Genomic DNA, 20284 nt, shown 5'->3' on the forward strand with positions numbered 1-20284 from the left:
TTACATGAAGCAGAATGTGGTATCACGTTTGGAGGAAGGCTTATTAACCACCTGCAGTATGTAGATTACACAAAGCTAGCTTTGCTGAAAGTGAGGAGGACTTGAAGCAACTGCTGATGAAGAGAAGTGTTGTAGCCTTAAGGGCAGATTACAATCAATGTAAAGAAGACCAAAGTACTCACAACTGGACCAATAAGTAACATGACGATCAATGGCGAAAAGGTTGAAGTTGCTCAGGCTTGTGCCCGGCTTGGATCCACAGTCAATGCTCATGGAAGCAGCAGCTGAGAGATCAAGGATGTTGCTTGGAGGACTAAAGTCTGCCTGACCCAAGCCATAGTGTTCCCCACTTCATCATATTCATACGAAAGCTGGCTAGTGAATAAGAAGACTGGAAAAGAATGCTGCATTTGAATTGTGGTGCTGGAGCAGCATACTAGAAGGTCCCTGGACTGCTGAGAGGACAAACCAATCGGTCTTGGAAGAAGTTGTCAGAGTGCTCCCTAGAGGCAAGGAGGGGAAGACGACGTCTTCCATGCTTTGGACCTACTGTCAGGAGAGACCAGTGCTCGGAGAAGGAAGTCATGTTTGACAAAGTGGAAGAGGAGCGAAAAGAGGAAGGCCCTCAGCAAGATGGACTGAGAGTGGCTCCGTCAATAAGCTCAGGCACAGGAACCAGCATGGCGATGCCACAGCATCAGGGAGTGTCTTGGTATACTGTGCTAAGGGTCGTTCTAGATTGTAGTCGACTTGATGGTACCTAACAACCACAGTGACCTTCTCATTGGACGCTCTCTTTCTTTAGAGGGCAACGTTCTGTCATTGCAGTGAACCCTAAAGGGTGGGGCGCCCCCTTCCACAGAGAGTTCATATAAACAATCTAAACTATAAAGAAGAAATCATCTCCGGGAACCCAAGAGGCAAGCGAATTTTGGGAATGATGAGGGCAACAAATGTATAGATGTGCTCTACACAATTTATCTATGTATTGTGATGAATTTTATGAGCCCCAATACATTGATTTAAAAAAAAAAAAAAGAAGAAGAAATCATCCTGATTTATAAGCACTGGCTCATAAACACTGAGAGTTTTCCTAGTCTGTGTGTGAAGTGTTGGGATGGTAACAACACATTCAGTGGTTCAAACCTACCTGCCGCACCATGGGAGAAAGATGAGGCTGTCTGTTCCCATAAACACTCACAGTCTCAGAAGCCCAAGGAGGAAATTAGACTCTAATTCTAGGATTGCTATGAGTCAAAATCAACGTGGTGGCAGTGAGTGGGTAGGGAGGTCAACAATCATTTCATCAATCTGTGAGAATTATCTTTTAAAAATATACCATAGCACACGCTTGTTGTTGCTGTCCCAACTCACGGTGGGCCCGTGTGCAGAGAACTGCTCCGCGGGTTTTCAAGGTTAGGAGCTTTGGGCTGCAGATCATAGGTCTGTCTTCTGAGACACCTCAGGGGATGTTCAACCCACCCCTCTCTTGGCTAACATTCAAGCACTGAAAGATCTGTATCCCCAGAGACCCCCATCAAGAAAACTGGTCCATAAGCTACATCACCTGGAAGGTACCAATGTCAATTCACGAAGAAAAAAAGTTGCTTCTGCATGACCGCTAGTCTGAAAAAAAGGCTGATTCTTCTTAATAAATACGATAGTTCATTTTTTCTACTAATGAGCATCTAAGAACAATAAATATGACTGTGCAATCTACACATGTTGCTTTGAATGAGAAAAACCATCTGGTAGAGGCATTTAATTAGAAGGCCATTTGTGTCATGTAACCATTGTCTTTGAATTCACTTCTACCCTGTGGTACTTTGATGTTGGACATTTAGAGGCATCCTTTCTACCTTTTCCATTCTCACAATTCCCCTATATCTCCCCGGCATGAACCCCACCTACTCACAGGTTTTAGGGGAGTGGAAGTCCATTACGCTAGTGGCATCTCATTTGGTGCCTCACTTTTTAAAAGCATTTATTCCAGAAGGTTTGTCTAAAGGCGTAATGACAACAAAAGCAGCAGCTTGGAGAGATTTTCCCAGGAGAAGAAAAAGGACAGATGTACAGAGACAGAGAGCTGAAAGTGCCGCCAGCAACAGCTGGGGAAGTGGCAGCCTCTGAAGTGGTTGACCAAGCCCAGAGCGCAGACACCAACCTGGCGTAACGGCACTACTACTTGGTTTATGTTTGACTTCCTCGGGCACCTTTCATCTGCAAACAGGAACGCTCACCTTGGCTTCTATCAAATGAAAAGCCTTCCATAGGTATGCTTCTTAAAAATCTCTTAATCATTCCTTACATTTCACTCTCTTTCAACGTCCTTGAAACACAAGCTAACAGAAAGCAACCCTTCAAAACGGATTTTAAGGTCAAAAGTATGTTATTGTGGTAAAACATATATCATGTGAATTTGCCCTTTTAATAGCTCTAAACATACAACTCAGCATGCTTAAAAGACACTCACCCTAATCGTACTCCTAGGGTTTTGCCACCATCATCGCTATTTGCTTGCACAATGTTTTCATTACCCGTAACAGAGACTCAGAACTTATTTCTCATTCCACCCGGGCTCTGGTAAAAGCTAACCCCCTTTAGTCTCTGTATATTTGTCTATTCTAGATGCTTCCTATAAGTAGGAATGGGGTATCTTTCTAAGAAGTACAAGCTGATCATTACGTTGGTTAGGCTATAATGCTAAGACAACAAATAACATTAGATGAACCCAGAGGAAGTTCTGCATGGTGGTAGCATGAAGGCTCCTTTGTATGTTCTTTCTTGAGCAGACTCACCTTGTCATCTTCATCCTCCTCTTCATCTATGTCTGTGCTTTCCTGAAAGGAAAACCCGAGGTTTGTAAATAAAACATTGACTGCAACTTCCAAATGCAAATTAAATTCACTCAAACCCTTAAAGATTTTCTCCACCATTTAAGACAACGTACTTCTAAAATTCATTAAAACCTCTTGAAAAATAAGACTTTTAAGTTCGGGGACACTGTGGCATGACTATAAACAATATGCATAATCTACATAAAAGTGTTAACTATAAATAAAGCTATTAGGCAAGTGCCCTTGAAGGCACCCTGCTTTCAAAAGGCGTTGCTGAGTTATACTTTCTGTAAACAGTTTTATTCTGCCTCTGACAAATGAACCAACTGCTTTGCTAGGGTGGGCATGCCCTACTCTGTTTGTGCTAGGCTCCTTGTGATAATGGCTGCGCCCTCCCTTTGGGGCCACTTCTGAAACACGAGACAGCAGAAAATGCAGTCGTCTGACTGCAATCAAGCTCAAGAGTAAGATGCAGGTTTCTATACAGGGCGGCTGCTCTTTTTCTTGAGCTGCTGGAAACCGTGCGGGAGGCAGGTGATGAAGAAAATCCAAGGCTCTGATCTGAACTCAAGGTGTCTGACTTTCATTCGGGTACTGGGGACCGGCTGTGCTACTAATAGGTTTGCTTGGATTCGCTTAGCAATCTTGGCTATTTAATAGGCAACTTTTAAAGATATCACTGCAATGTTTCCAACGTCACATGTGCTGACACCAGATCAAATGCGTTCAGTAGCTCAGAAAGCATGCTGGGATTAGAGGACTAGCGGCTTGTCTGCAGCTGCAGCGCTTACTTTCCGGTTAACTGTTCACATGCCATTGTTCAAACACCAAAAAGAACTGTCAGTAGCATGTGACCAAAAGGGGAGTAAATCAGAAGTATCTAGAGAATATTTTGTTGTACTCTATAACACCATGGAGCAGTTATTAGGGAACTTCTCCCGGACTGGTAGAACCTTACCTCCCCAAATTCTCATGACCCCCAACTAGCAGTTTCTTTGACACTCATTGATCCTCTAATGAACAAATCTATTCGCCAATGGCAATAAGCATGTTTCCTGAAAGCACATGAGGTTCTTAGACATGACTAAGACCCTTTGGCCTAGGAATGGTAGAAACCCCAGCTGAAATGATTCATTTTACCACTCAAAATGCAAAAAGGCCACATTTTGCCATTTAGTTTTAAAAACGTCAATGTTCTCAGGTCTCGAGTGAACAAACCTCAATTCACATTGGAGAAACAGATCCATCCACAATGAGGACACTTCTTTATGTATTCTGGCTAGCAATCAAGAACATAGTTTTAATAGTCTGTTGAATATCTAAATCTATTTAGCTCATTTTACCTAAGAACAGTTTGCTTTAAGATAGTCAACAGCGAGAAGAAAAAAAAAAATAGTCAACTGGGTACACAGAACTGAATAGTCCTACAGAGACTCAGTGCAGGAGAAAATCGAGCCATCAACAAGAACTTTCCTTCAAGACTAAATTCTAGATATTATGCAGTGGGTTTTTTTTTGGGGGGGCAGGGGGTGTTTGGTGGTGGTGGTGTGGACATAAGTTCTTCAAAGTCTTCCAGGGGTCATCACACTTCAGAAGTTCTATACTCAATATTCGACATCTTTGTATTGATCTATCCATAAGACAGCCATCGGTATGAAAACTTAATTCTGAGCACCTGATTTGTAGAAAGCTATGGATGACAGTGCAAAGCCAAAACCCAAGTACAGAGTATCCACACAGACTAAGTCATCACTGAATTCCCGAGTCTACTGCCTAAGGGCATGAACAGTCCTACACTCCACACAGAGTGCACCAGAATGTGGATGACTGCACAGATACTTACGGTAAAATGTAACATATTTCCACTTAACCCATTTTTGACTTGTTTTCCCTTTTATTACACTCTACTCTTTTGGGGGTGGAGGTTCTTCTGTGTTTTATTCCAGCCTAGTTGCTTTTTGTATTGTAGTTGATTGATTGTTTCTTTACTGGAATGATTTTCTCTATATGAAACTTAGGATAGGTGAATATATAGAGATCAAGAATTTCCTCGGGCTATGACAAGGGAGGTTGGGGAAACAGGGAAAAATAATGAATACAAGAATGAAGAAAATATTCTAAAATTGATTAGGGTGATGAATGCACACATCTTTAATATCCTTAAACATTGAATTTGTGATATTGTTATCGCATGTCAATAAAACTGCTTAAAAAAAGACAGAAGTCATTCTGGGTTAACATTATTGCTTCCCATGCAGGAGATTAAGTTTCAAGTCCTGCAGGAGACTAAGTTTCCATGCAGGAGACTGAGTTTCAAGTCCTGTCACTGCACTTCATGCACAGTCACTACCTGTCTGTCAGGGAAAACTTGGGTGTGGCAGCGGTGCTGAACAGGTTGGCTATTTCAGTGGAATAGCCAAACTGAGAAAAACTAGGAAGAAGGCTCTGCCGATCTGCTTCTGCAGATCCGTTTGTGAAAAGCTACAGTCCACAACCAGCGTGCAGATGAGGAGATTGCTACAGAAAGGCTCAAGCAATGCTTCCGTTCCCTGAGGCTGTGGGTGCCCTGAGGAGTCAATGACATCTCAATATAACAGAAACAACAGCATGCTGTATGTGTTGACCGTGGCAAATCAGCAGTTATCTTGTTTTAAGCAAGACACACAGGAATGCAGCGGTCAGCATGCTGTTCTCAGAACCCTCCAGCCTACACGTCATTTTCAGGGGCCGCTGACAGTGGCTCTGATAGACCATATGTATGTCTTCCCGGACCCGGACATACTCCAATTCAGGAAAACTGGCAGCTAAAGGGACAAGCTCCCTTTTTAATAATATTACCGAAGTCACAGGTATTCCTTAACAGGTGTGAAACACTAACAAACAAAAACATCTGAGTTGCCTGGAGTCAATTTTGATGGATGGGCCGTTCTAAATGATGGTTTTGATGTGATAGAAGATTTTACCCTGTGCAGAAAATCTGTTGTTCATCTCCTTGGAAGGTAATAATCCCTAACTCGTGTATCTGGTATATGTCTTGCTTATGCACAGTGAGAAAAGGCAAAGGGTGTGGACTGTGCTGTACAACATGGTGGATAATAATTCCTAAACATTTCATACAATGAAATAAAAGTAGAAACTACACTCATTAAATTATGCTTGATAAATTTTGGTTGAGAGTTACTAGAAAAATTGGAAGGTGTGAAATATTTCAGAATCAACTGGGACATACGTAATATAGCGTGAAAAGGGAATTTAAAAACGAATAGGATGTAACATCATAAACCCAAACCAAACCAAGCTCACTGCCATCAAGTCAGTGCTGACTCATAGCGACTCCCTGTGGGTTTCAGACACTGTAACTCTTTCCAGGAATAGAACACCCAGTTTTTCTCCTGAGGAGCTGTTGGTGGTTTCGAACTGTCCGCCATACAGGTCAAAGCCCAGTGCGTAACCACTACACCACCACGGCTCCGCCATATCACAGGGAGTGAACCCTAATTTGCACGGCAGATTTTGGTCCATAATAATGTGCCACTGTGGGTTCACCACCAGTGACTGATGTACTACACAGCAACTACTTGTCAGCCGGTGACACTGTACACATGACAAGGGGGGAGCAGGGCAGGTATAGGAAGGTGAGTCAGAAACATGTTTCTGCGATCAGTGACTAGGTATAGCAAGTTGTGTTAGTAATATGCCTAGCTCAGTTCTGGTCTTCAAAACAAAGGTCCGATAAAAAGAGTGTCCCTCAGTGGTATCTGCTGGGCTAGTTAACCTCAGAGCAGCTATCAGTTCTGAAGATTTTATTGACTGTTTTTGGGATCCTCAAGGGTTAAAAGGGTTAAAAAGACAGCAGTCATACTGGGTTAAAATTACTGCTCTTAACACATTTTTCTCAGAGGACAAGGACAATAACAGAAACTTATGATGAAGAAGTTAAAAAAAATTTAAAAACTACCCTGGTAAGAAAAGAGTCAAGAAAGTTGATCTGAGGAGGGTTTTATTCCATGATGGTGATGTACCCGCTAGTTCTTCAAGGGTTGTACCCCATTTAGTCCATATTCCTGATCCTTCTGATTCAGACATTTTTTTGTTCTCCAAACTCAAAGAACATTGCAGAGGAGCCTGATTTGGGTCCCTGGAGGACACCTGAACTGCCATTTGACACAGTGTCAATCAAAGAGTGCAGAACCATTCCAGGAAGGGTTCGAGAGAGGGAACGACTGTCTTCATCTATACACCTAGAGCAGCGGTTCTCAACCGGTGGGTCACGACCCCTTTGGGGGTAGAACGGCCCTTTCACAGGGGTTTCCCAATTCATAACAGTAGCAAAATGGCAGTTACAATGCAGCAATTAAAATAATTTTATGGTTGGGGGGTCGCCACACATGAGGAACTGTATTAATGGCTGGTGACATTAAGAAGGTTGAGAACCACTGACCTAGAGGGAAATTATGTTAATAGCTCCACAATTTGATATTTTTGTTTAATAACAGTTTCTATGATTTTGTAGCAACTATTTTTTTTTTACTTACACTAGTCTGAGAACTGTTGGTGATTTTTGCACCACTTTTCTGTACACCCAAAACTGCTCTAAGAAAAATCAGTCTATTTTTAAAAGTGAAAAAGAAACCTGCACTTATGGTGTGTATTGATTTGAATTACCAGTCCCAATTATAGCTTATATTTAATATCAAAGGCTTTTTGGTTGAAAGATTATTCATAAATGTTGGCCACCCTGATCTGGGGGGGGGGGCGGTGATGGAAAGAGGCCAGTGGATCAGAGATGTGCAGTTTCCAGTGGATAGAAAGTCTTAGCTGGAGATCTGGCACTCAGCAAGCCTCCACCTCTATAAGGGAACGGAAATGAGGATTGACTAATGACTGAAACAGAGCGCAGGAGCCACAGCAATTCTATGCTCCCATCACCGAAGGAAGTCTCCAGATGACCACGGGGAAACGGATCCATGAGTCAGCTCTCCAATAAAATGAGCTTGGGGTAGGATTTAGTTGGTGCTGTCCTTACTGCCCCTCACACGTTGTCCTGCATCGCATGTTCTACCCAATCAGAATCCCGGCTCACCTGGCTGTCCTGGATGCTGCCGATTTTCCCTTTCGCTGGGCTGATGTAATTGTACACAAAGAGCAGCAGCAGTGCCAGGGGGACCATGTACAGTTCAAAATTCCAGACAGTGACCAGGAACACCTGGTTGGGAGACAAATAAAAGCGTGTGAGGAGGAGAGGAACACTGCGAGTCTACTTCTTTGATTAAAGAGATCACCCAAGATGATCTGTAGAGTGCTTAGAAAACTTCACCCTGGATCCAGAGAGCAGGGCCAATCCCCGGAGTTCTGGAGGGCAGGGCCGTTGCGAGGATGGTCTCAGAGAACAGAGGGTTCTTTGCCAACCTTGGAAGATAAAGTAAAATTTTCTGCGGGTTTTTAACAATTGATTAGCCCAATTATCCCTTCTTTCTCTCCAACTGGAAACCTGTGTCCCCAGTAGGTTTCGAAGTGCATGCACTTACACACACAGAGAAAGTGAGAGATGAATACAATTACAGAGCTGGTAGCAGAGAAGTCAGGCATCCAGTGGCATGGTCACATTCTGAGCCACAGAGCTACAGTACCCTCAGACCCGGGAAGCTATTCACTCCTGGCCAATTTTTCTCCTGAATTTAGTGTTTTAGAATATAAGTAAAGCATTATGAAAAACACCAAGGTCCACAAGAAGGAGGTCACCTGCAAGAATTTTCCAGGTGGTGAGATTGATTTGACCTGGACAGGGCATCTTTTGAAAACTTATTGCCTACAAATTCTCTTTCAAAAGTTTAATATTTTTGAGTGTGAAACTACACGGCCATATGCAAATAGTCAGGTCAAAAAGCCTATATGAGACCAGGTACGTGCTGAGCTGTCGGCGTCTGCTGCGTGCTCCTGCAGGAGGGAGACAGCAAGTTTGGAGTACTCTCCAGGACCTGTACTGTGGTGTTGCTAAGGAGTTCAACGTGAAAAGACACACACCCTGCTTCCAAGAAACACACCAATTAGTAGGAGAAATAAGAAAAGCACACATATTAATTGGGTTTCCATCATTCACTTCTGCCTCGGGAGTGAAATCTTGAGCAAATTACTTCAAAACCTGAGCCTCGGTTTCTTTCTGAACTCAGAAGTAGTCTAGAAGATGAAATAATTTGTAGTTATCAGCTGTCAGTTCCTACATGCTCAAAAAAGCCATTCTTGTGCACATCATCATAGAAGAGGCAAATGAAAGCATCCTGAAAATGAAATCTTCTCCCAAAGCAATTTCAACTCTAACAGTTCTCCCTAAAATTACAAAAATATATATTTGCTAGATAGTATCTATTTCTTGCTTATCTGGGGGTTGCCATTCTACATGGAGTCCCAGGGAACACACAAGGAGTTAAGCCCTTGCTTACAATCCTAAGGTGGTCAGTTCAGTTGGAGTCCACTCAGAGAAGCCTGGCGATCTGCTTTGGGAAGGTCACAGTCCTGGAAACTCAATGGAGCCATTCTGCTCTGCACACATCCTGGGGCCCTTGAGTCAGACTCACCTGACAAGCAGCAGTGAGGGCAACAGTAACAATGGTAAATTGAGTCATTGTGTCTACTGTAGGAGAGGGCATCAAAATATTCAAGAAAAAAATTCATTATCCTTTCATTCCACTTTCCTATGGGCTTTCTGAAGTCTCCCTGTGTGTGTGTGTGTGTAATATCCCCAAATTGGTCGTTGTTTGCATATGAAAGGTAATAATTTTGTAAATTAATATTTTTAATTAGCAACCTTATTGAATTTTCTTGTTTCATAGAGCTTTTCATTTCATTCTTTGGGGGTTTCTAAAATATGGTCATACAATCTGCAAATAAGTAGCCTCTCTAGCCTCCTCTTTTCTAATATTGATTCTTCAAATTTTTCTTGTACAATTTCATTGCCTACTACTATCAAGCCCGTGTTAAATAAACTGGTGGTTTGGAAACCCTTGTCTAATGTTCAAGTTTAATACAAATGCTTCCAGCGACCGTGATCCATTGCTCTGCCATTCAGTATGAGGTTGGCTTTCGTCTGTGCTCTCTGAGTCGTGGGGCTTTAAGAACATACATAAAACATATCCCATTGCATAGAACCACTTTTGCCCCTTAAACTAGAAAGTTCACATTCCCTTTATTATTATTTATATTACTGAAATATATTTTTCAATGCTTTTTGGTATCTGCTCCAAAATAAACATGTGTTCGGACAATATTATTCCCATAACCTTAAATAGGTTCATTTAACTATTACCCCCATTGGAAGCTCTCCTCATTCCTATTTCTCTATTACCCCCATTGGAAGCTCTCCTCATTCCTATTTCTCTTTCCATTAGGCAATCATGTCTTGAACTTGGTATGAATCCTTCCTACTTGAATACACATTTGTTCTAGAAAATCACTAGGCAATACCAGAAATAATAACACCAAAATATTCATTTTCTTTCTGGAAATATTTAATGATCAGTATTATGTCTTGAAGATCTATGGATGGTGGATGTATATATCAAATATATACATTTTACTTGCTACATGGTTTAGGATGGTTACATCAAAAACATTGCTATAAACACAGAAAACCTTTATTAAAAATATCAAAATGTGAAGTCATTATTTCATATTATTCATCGATACATCACCTTGGAGAGAATAGACATTCCAATACTGATCTTCTGAATCATAAAAAGTATACATAAAACAGGAGTCCTGAAGGTGTAGTGGGCTAAGCCTTGGCAGGGGTTCAAACCTACAACTGTTCCGCAGGAGAGGCATGAGGCTGGCCCCTCCTGTGACGATTTACAGTCTTCGACACCTGATGTAGCCACTCAGTAGTCCAAATGGACTTGATGAAAAATGGTTTGGTGTGGGTGGGTTACACATGCAGGACTTCTTATATATATTTCAAAATAGTCCGGTACTTTACTGCAATTATTTTACATATCTTTCATTACTTTTATTCCTAAACAATTTACAATGGAACCATTTTTTAAAGAATTATATATTTTAATTAGTTACTGCTGGGTGTAAAAGATACTAATTATTGTATGTTGTCTACATTCTTTCTAAGAGTTCTGATTAGTTGTTGGAAATTGTAACTCTTGTAGGTCTCATGGAGAAAGTCCTACAATCTGCAAATCATGACAGCTTTTCTGTTGCCTCCAATTCAAGTGTTAGTTACTGTTTCTTTTAATGTGAAATCTATGCAGACTCATTTTTTTATGAACAGGTAGTGAGTTTTTCAATCCTTTTGAATCAATTCTGAGGATCTTACTGAGGATTTCTATTAATCGATTAATTAATCATACTTTAAAAAATCCTTTATTTACTGTTTCATAATATATCTTTTCTATTAAATATCTGACTCCTTTTTAAACATTTTTAAAATAATGAACAAAAAAGAGACGAGAAAAAAATCAAATAATTTCTCCAGTCGATAAAGCTGGAGGTTTTTCTAAATGTTCTAGTTTCCTCTCCCTGTTGTTACAATTCCTTTTGGATGAAGTGTCTCAAAAGTATTCTAAATGGCTGCTGTTTTAAAATGTCTACTGGACACGTGGGATTTTATTGTCCCTGTAAAATGGAAAAAATAACAAAGGAGAAAGGGAGAATATCAAGGAAAAAAAATAGGAAATAATATATGTTTATTTTATTGTATTTACTCCAAACACTTTATAGAAAATTTATTTGCCTGTGCTAGGACCTCTTTATGATGATTGGTATGTCTGAGTCCAGTGTTGCAGCTGGGGTGTAAAGGGATCTCATTGAGGGTTCCTCGAACTTTCCTTGGCCCCTCTTGACTGTATTTCATAAACCGACACCCACCCAAGAATTCTAAGACCCTACGCATGCTGCACCATTTCTATCATCAAGACACCCCAAACAAAACAAAACAAACAAACAAGCCATCAATGATTAAGAGCTTGACTACTAACCCTAAAACTAGTGGCTAGAAACACCCCGTAGCTAGCTGGAAGGAAAAACAGAAACCCGGAAAACCTGCTCCCATAATGATGATAGCCCCAAATCCCAACAGAGCAGGGATACTCGGTCACACGGTGTAGCAGTTACAGACTAAACTGAACACAACAGCACCTAACAACAAGCACACTGCCCCACTTGCTTGCCTCAAGGTACAAAAGCATGCTCAGAATGTTGTGCTTCCTAACACACTCTTTCCTCATAACGAAAGCTCCTTCCTCAGCCGCTTAGGCATCGCCTCCTCTCTGGAAGCAGTCTCCTCTTTTCCCCTAGGACAGGACATTGCATCCTAACTCCACCCTTTGCGACTATGATACTTTATAAGCAAGTCCGTTATTGTTTTTATCTTATTTGGTAAACACTATGAGCCAGCATTGATTGTGGACACATTGTGTGAAAAACAAACAAAACCTGGCCCTCAGGGCTATGATTACATTGGATGTGGGGGTGTGCAGATCAGAGGTCAGATAGACCGCGGGATGGGGGTGGGGGAGCAGAAACATGAACCCTCTGTGTATGTCAGATGATCAAAACTGCCATAAATAAGCAGGGATGAAAGGAGGGCACGCCAGGTAGTGGGCTAGGCTCACCATGACTCTTAGAAATAAGATGACCAGGCTGTCGGCCAGCAAAGCTGGAGGACGTGTGGATATTTGGGCAAAGAGATTTTTCCATGGAGAGAAACAGCCAACACAAAGAATCGAAATGTGATTATACCTCCTGTGTTCAAGAAGTAGCCAGGACTCCCCATGGCAAAGCAGAATGAGCAAGATGCCAAGAAAGCGGTGAAGACAAGACTAGAGCTGATCCTTGAAAGTCAGGTCCTGGCTTCAAATCTAACTGTTGGACGGTTCTGAGCAGAAGAGCAATAGGATCTGACCCACCTTCTAGAAGGATCGCTGGCTGAATAATGAGAACATATCATAAGAAAAACAAAGGCAGAAGCTCCACTTTTACTTAAAAAGCAATTGCACTGATCCAGACTGGGGTGACCGATAGCTTAGAACCCATGGGATGCTGATGGAATTAATGAGGAGGGTTCCTATTTTTACTGTACTTAGAAATTAGAACCAGTGAGATAAAGAGGATTAAAAAGAAAGTCCTCAAAATTAACCCCAAAGGTTGGGGCTTGAAAAGCTCAAAGAATATTTATGGAGAATAGAAATTCTCCGGAAAGAACTGGTTTGTGAAGGGGAGCCTACAGGGCCTGTAAGATGTTATGAAGTTAAGCCCTCTGGAATTCAGGGGAGAGGCTAGGGCTGGTGACATTGATTTAGGAATTGTCAGTGTCTAGACAGGATTTAAAAGTATCAGCCTAGATAAATTTGGCAAGGAAGTAACCGTAGGAAGAAATGGCAAGGTGACCCCCGGGGAAGTTCATATTGGAGGTTAAAAATGTTTACATGGAATCAGACTTCTCTGGGTAGCAGTCACGGAGAGACAGATATACTAGAAGACCATGGTATCTGGAAAGCAAATACATACACTATTGCAAAGAGGAAGATGTCAACACATTGCTAAGCAAGCTGAATGAGTCGTTGGTGAGTTGATAAAAGCAGGTTCAATGGAGCAAAATCCAGAGTTCAAGAGGGATGGGGAGAAAAAAAAATTGTAAATAGTGATAACTCTTTCAAAGAGTTTGTTATGAAGATGAGCAGATATTTAGGGTGGTTATTGAAAGGGAATGGGAAGATAATTTTTGAAAGAGAGGGGAAAGTGATGATGTAAGAAAGAACGTTTACAGCAATCACCTTGAGTTAGTGGACGGGTTGGAATCCAGGGCAAACAAAAGTGGAGGGATGGCGTTAGACAAGAAAAAGTCCGTACATCCGTGATCACAAGAGGGAAGAAATACAGGAGGTGGGTGTAGGTGTTGGTAAGGGGACTGATCCAGGGACAGGTTGGGTAGAAAGGTGGAGGTGAGTGCTTGTGTTTTCCAAGGTCATCACCTGAAGTGAGGTTGGAGAAAGTCTCAGTACTTGCAGCAAAAGAAAGCTTCTAGATGAGAGGGAAGAAAAATGGAATATAGAAAAAGAATAAACTCTCCAAAGGCACAAAATGTCTTTTCCATAGCCCTATTCATCCAGGGCACCGGTTCTCCACCCTTTTGGGAGTCAAATGATCCTTTCACAGGGGTCGCCCGATTCCTAACAGTAGCAAAATGACAGTTATGAAGTGGCAACGAAAATAATTTTATGGTTGGGGGCCACCACCACACGAGGACCTGTATGAAAGGGTCGCGGCCTTAGGAAGGTTGAGACCACTGCTCTAGGGTTTTGATCATTGAGTGCAATGAGGATAAGAAGATTGTCTTAAAGATGGACTACATTGTCTGAGCTAGATTGCTGGTGAGGAGCCACATAAAGGAAGGGAGCTTACGGAATATATTAATCAAGTTTTAAAGCAGTTGAAAAGAAGACAAAATAACTGTGAGGTAACTCCCAAGACAGAATTCGGAATGTAGACCGAGATAGAGAATTGAGAGTCAAGGGCTCACTCACAGCAGTTGAGTCAATTCTGACTCATAGATAGAGCCATGGATAACAACAACAACAACAACACAAGAGAAGGTAAAAGATAAAGATAAGGTAAAAAGAGAAGGGGTACCACATGTTTCATAGGTGTCAGGAGTGTGGAGGTGGAGGTAATGAAAGAATTGGGGAAAAGCAATATATGGACAAAAAAGTGCCTGAGAATGTTCTAGAACTGTAGAAAGTTATCAATTCTTAGATACAGTAACTCCTTCAGAAAATCTTACTAGGATGAATTTAGAGAAGAATAAATGCCTACACACCCAAAACAAAAGGGGAGAACTTAAAGAAAGCTAGAGAGAAGAGAAAGTTGAGATGCAAATGAAAAAATAATCCGATTGATGGTGAATGCGTACAAGCAGAAGGATAGTAAAATAACATAATGGATAGAGGGTATTCTTAACAGTTCTTGGGAAACAGGTTGAAAGATAATGGAATTTTCCACAAGCTTTTTGAAGTACCCTGCATATCCAATCTTTTAATTTAAAATATATCAAACAAACTGTTTTTAAATTAGTGAAAGAAAGTTATTTTAAAAAGAACTTAGGGCAGGAGAGAGATTATAACCAAAAGACACCATTGTATTAAATGAACATTGTCTTATATTTTACTTTCTGGGATAACCTTAAGCTACCAGCTACCTATCCATTATTTCATAGATTTAGGGCTAATCAAGTTATTTTCTTTTTGTCATATCTTTGGGTATGTTGCTCTAGAATCTTTATGCATTTCATATATGCTTCATATTTTAAGAATAAATTTAGTTATGCTTTTGTGTTTAATCTCAGCTTCAATTAAATAACTTATCATTTTAATTCTTGGTAGTATGCACACATGACTTTGTTCTTTGCACATTGGAAATACTCAGATGATAACAACTTCTTTTATTAGTTTTTCCAAAGAGTCCATTTTTAAGCTTATTATTCTTGTTCATTTTAGACTTGTACTCTACTTCATTAATTTTTGCTTTCATTTTTATTACCTGCTTACTCCATTATGTTTTGCTTCTTCTAATATGTTAAGCTTGACGATTACTTTTTCAGCCTGAGTTCTATTAATGTTGTCATTGTTTTGTTCTGTTTTTGAGGAATAGAGAAGTCAATTGTAACTTTGATCAGGAAAAGAGAAAAATCAAGAACAGCCAAGGAAAGCTCAAAAATGAACAGTGAGTAGCAAGAACTACTGTAAAACAATAGGAGCTCACAGGACACACCTACCCACACAGAGAAACATGAGGAACTTGCTGATGAAGATCAATGATTTCATTCTTCAGTGGGGATTACAGTTCAATGTCAAGAAGACCAAAATCCTCACAACCAGACCAATAACTAATGTCATAATAAATGGAGAAAACATCAAAATTGTCAAGGATGTTGTCTTGCTTAAATCCACAATCAGTGCTCATGGAAACAGCAGCCAAGAGATCAAAAGATGTGTTGCACTGGGTAGATCTGTCCCACAAGGCGTCTTCATAGTATTGAAAAGCAAAGACGTTCTTTTGAGGACTAAGATACACCTGACCCAAGCCCCGGTATTTTCCAACACGCCATATGCATGTGAAAGTTGGATAAGTCATTGAATAAGGAAGCCCAGAGATGAATGAATGCATTTGAATTGCGGTACTGGAGAAGAATATAGTAAATACCATGGGCTGCTAAAAGGACAAACAAATCTGTCTTGGAAGAAGTACAGCCGGTGTGTTCCTTAGAGGCAAAGGTGGCAAGAGTTCATCTTTCATACTTGGGACATGTCAAGAGAGATCAGTCCCTGGAGAGGGACCTCATGCTTGGTAGAGTAGATGGGCAGGAAAAAGAGGAATGGCCTCAACAAGATTGATTGACGCAGTGGCTGCAGCAATGGGACGGAGCACAGACACCACTGAGGATGGCGCAGGGCAGTGCAGTGTTTCATTCTCTTGTACACAGGGTTGCTATGAGCCGTAGCCAACTGAATGGCATCTAACAACAGCAATGACACCAATAGATTGAAAATGTAAATCAGATGGGAGAAGATGATTCTGTTACAAAGAATTATCTAGATTACAGAACGCTCCCAAAAATTAATAAATGGTAAAAGAAAGGAAAAAGGAAATGAGGCAAATGCAGAACAAAGTAGTAGGAGTCAAAAGGGTGCAAAATATATGAACCTCATTAATAAGGGGGAAATGCAAATTAAAAGCTCACAGAGGTACCATTTCACACACCAGATCCTTAAGCTTAAGAAGTTTGATAATATCAAAAGTTTCTAAGATGCAGAAAAACAATATCTTTTTTTTAAGGATGGTTGTTCAATCATCTGGGAAATGTTTGACATTAATTAGGTAAGTGGAATGTATAGATCACGTAACCTAGCAATTCTATTCCTATGACTAAGCCCTGGATTGGATACTTCAACATGTGGCACAACTGAGATGTACTTGGAGGTTTATTTTAATGAGGACACCCACCCTTCGAGTGTCTGATTCAGCAGCATCTTAGTGGAGCCCAAGAAAGTGCTATTTCTAAAAGCTTCTCAGAGCTGCTGGTGGTCTTGGCAACACATTTTGGAAACCACTGCCTAAATTCTGTGCCTGTTCACCAAATGAGATGAATTACAAAGTTTACAAGAATACTTTCAGAATAGCAACACACACACACACACACACACACACACACACACACAGAGCAAAAAAACAAAAACAAAAACAAACCCAAAACCAATCAAACAAACAAAATAAATAGAAAATTGAAAAATTTTAACCTGGATGTCAGTGCCAACATCCATTGAAATCTGCCTGGATAAATACAATTGTTTACTCCTAAATATGAATAGTACACAGCAGTGAAGAGGAACCCTATGGAAGAACGCTAAAAACTGTATTGAAGTGATTTTGCAAGTCACAGAGAAAGACATGAATATTAACAGATTCCTTTCATAAAACCTTCAAAAGGAGGAGAATTGAACTATTATTTTCAGAGCTAGAACCAAATGGCCAACATCTGAATGCTGCACAAAATTCAGTATCATGACTCTTTTGGGTGTGGAATAGAGGAAGAAGATTCATTCACCAACAAGCCCCGAAGGGTCTTGGAAAAGTGGTAGACATTTTGTATTCTTAAACTATATGGTAGATACACAGTGCTGATTGTCTCCTTATCCTTTAACCTGTACACAGACATAGTTTGTTAAAAAACAACACAGGTGATGTCCAGTCCAGTGTGGAGCACAGTTACCCTATGCGTTCAGAGTAGAACTGTGCTCCATAAGGTTTTCAATGACTGATTTTTTTTCCTAGAAGAAATCACCAGGTCTTTCCTCTGAGGCATTCTGGGAGTATTCCCAAGCAGCCACGACCATTGGTCAAACCACTGCTAGCAAGGAAAAAGTACTGAATATGAGGAAGACCAGGATGGGGAAAAAACAAACAAACAAAGAACCCATCCCAAAAATGTCAGCACAAAATTGTGTACAGCAGCTGAGATACTGCGCAGGATTTCCCACTTCGGTTTCCTCTTTACTCTGCAGAAGGGATGGGGTGGGTGTGGGGGCAGGGGTGGAGGTGGGAAGCCGGTAGGAAGTAGCTCAGAGAGGAATCCATGGTTTGCCTTTTGCATTTAAAATCCTCCCGATGGTCCCATGTTTGTAAATCTAAATTTCAGGCAAAATACAGATGCAGGGGCATGGCTGCGCTTTTCCCTCTGAGTGGGCCCTCTCCCCTGCATTATGGAGCCTCATCACGACGGAGCAGGGACATTGCAACAGCCCTTGTCACACGCAACAATCTTTGAGTTGGATAGAACAAAATATGCCTTTAATTGCAGAATGAATCCTCTTCAACCCTTCACCATCCTTCCCCACAGTGGCTTCTGCATTAAACTTTGGAGTTGACAAAGTGATTGCACGCATAAGGGGAAAGCACCCAGGTTGACAGAGGTCGAGAGGGAAACTGGGCGAGGACAGGGTTCTTTGAAGTGGAGGTGGCTGAGCAAGGATGGCAGCCCAGTGATGCTAGCTCGTGGACCAAGCCTTTCCTATTTTCCCCTACTAACTCCCATGGTCAGTGGCATAGGGGCCATATTGGAACTCCATTCGCTGCCCTCTTGCCTAGAGGCAGGGGTCAGATAGGCCTCCCCCGTTCATCCTTCCCTACCTATTCCAATAACAACCATTCTTCCAGTACCACTCCACATCGATGCTGGGTTTGATACTTTCGTGCAAGGGCCACATGGAGTTCAGAGACAATGTTCATGGTTAAGGGAGGGTATCAGGGAAATTAACAGGCTACCACAAGTCAGGACCAACAAACAATAAGGATTCAGGCATTGATCTCCTCAACCAGTAGTCAAGTCTCTCTCCCGTTCTCAGAATCTCAGCAAAGTGCTCCCTTGGTCTTTGCGTCCCTGGGCTAGAAAGCCAGCCCACTGGTTACTCCATTGCACAGTTCCATAGCTTCAGGCCAGACGAGGAGAAGGTATACCATGTTCTCAGTGCTGCTCCTTGGAAACTCTGTGCAAGTCTCTGGTGCATCTTGTCTCAGTGGCCCCAGTCACACTGGACCGCAAACTTGGATGTGCACTGCCTTCTCTCTGAGTCCCAGATAATTTAACACACCAGGGAAAGACTGTGATGGAGGTGTGGTTTGTCTTTTAGCCAACGATACCCCAAAGGAAAGCAAAGTACTGTGTCTTAAGTCACATCCTTGACTAAGGCAGTTTTAAAGACGCTCCCAAGGAAAATTTCATGTCTTGGTTCACGCACTTTGCTAACTCAAAACTCACTGCCCTACACCCAATGCAACTCGGAGCAACCCTATAGGCCAGGGCAGAACTGTGAGTTTCTGAGACTATAACTCTTTACTGGAGTAGAAAACCCCGTCTTTCTCCTATGGAGTGGCTTTGGGCTTCCAACCGCAGACCATTTGGAACCACTACACTGGATGTAGAACCACTAGGCCACCAGGGCTTATCCTCGTAGCCTCAGGTGTAGAGTCCAGCATTAGAACACTTCACATAAGGAGCTAGGTCAAGAAGGACTGTATGAATTGACTACATCCAGAGCCCCCTTTTTCAATCAAATGTGCAGTCCACTTGCCTACATCAAAATAGGGACCAGGGGGCTTGGGAGGCATACCGAATCTTGGCCCTATCCTAGACCTACTGAACGAGAATCTGCATTTTGGCAATTCCCTAGCTGATTCAACAACATGTAAACATTTGAGACGCACTGTGCTGCATTATTTCTTAGAAGCAAACAAAATGGCTACCCAATTTGATCTGGGCTTTTCCTAGCAGCCACAACCCATACTGAAATTCATACTCCACATCTACCTAACCTCCTTTATAGTCACAAAATCAAAACGACAGATCGGGCACACCACAACTTATTTGTACATTTTTTTCCTTTCATGAAACTGTATTGAGCATCCAAACATTTTAACAGAGTGCAGGTCCCATTATTTAACATTATGTTTTACAAACTTATCTGAGAATGAGATCCAATCCTTTCCGAGTATCTCAGTGTGGACCACTGCTCATATTATACCCATGTCAGAAATGTTGGTCACCACCAAGGGGGACACATGCAAATGCTCACAGTGGTAAAGCAAGTGATAGAAAGAAGTACACAAAGAACCAGGTGAGAGATTTCAGGAAATGATGGGGTGTGTGTGTGTGTTAGTCTGCATACTTTAGAGAAACAAATCATGTATAAGAGAGAGTTTTATATAAAGGTTAAGTGAGCATCAAGAAAACATCCCAACCCAGTGCTGCCCAAACCCACAAGTCCCACATTAACCCATTAACCCATATGTCTGACACCAATCCACAAAGTCCTCCTCCATCTCACAAAACACACACTATGATGCCGACTGCAGGAGGCAAGCTGAGCCAGTGAGCGTGTAAGCATCTCAGC

General features: G+C 41.5%; 1 protein-coding gene across 2 annotated transcripts in view; it reads right to left on the reverse strand.

The window, feature by feature from the left end:
- MCTP2 (multiple C2 and transmembrane domain containing 2) overlaps positions 1 to 20284 on the reverse strand; it is a 217931-nt gene that overhangs the window by 43584 nt on the left and 154063 nt on the right. For both annotated transcript variants that reach the window (XM_004709888.2, XM_045296475.1), the window contains 2 exons: positions 7921 to 8043; positions 2799 to 2840 (listed from right to left, as the gene is read on the reverse strand). In XM_004709888.2, the coding sequence (XP_004709945.1) occupies positions 2799 to 2840; positions 7921 to 8043 (165 nt within the window). The remainder of the gene's footprint in view (positions 1 to 2798; positions 2841 to 7920; positions 8044 to 20284) is intronic.

This window comes from Echinops telfairi, unplaced genomic scaffold (assembly GCF_000313985.2).
Source record: "Echinops telfairi isolate 266 unplaced genomic scaffold, ASM31398v2 ScPeMD7_7409;HRSCAF=8447, whole genome shotgun sequence".
Lineage (NCBI taxonomy): Eukaryota > Metazoa > Chordata > Mammalia > Afrosoricida > Tenrecidae > Echinops > Echinops telfairi.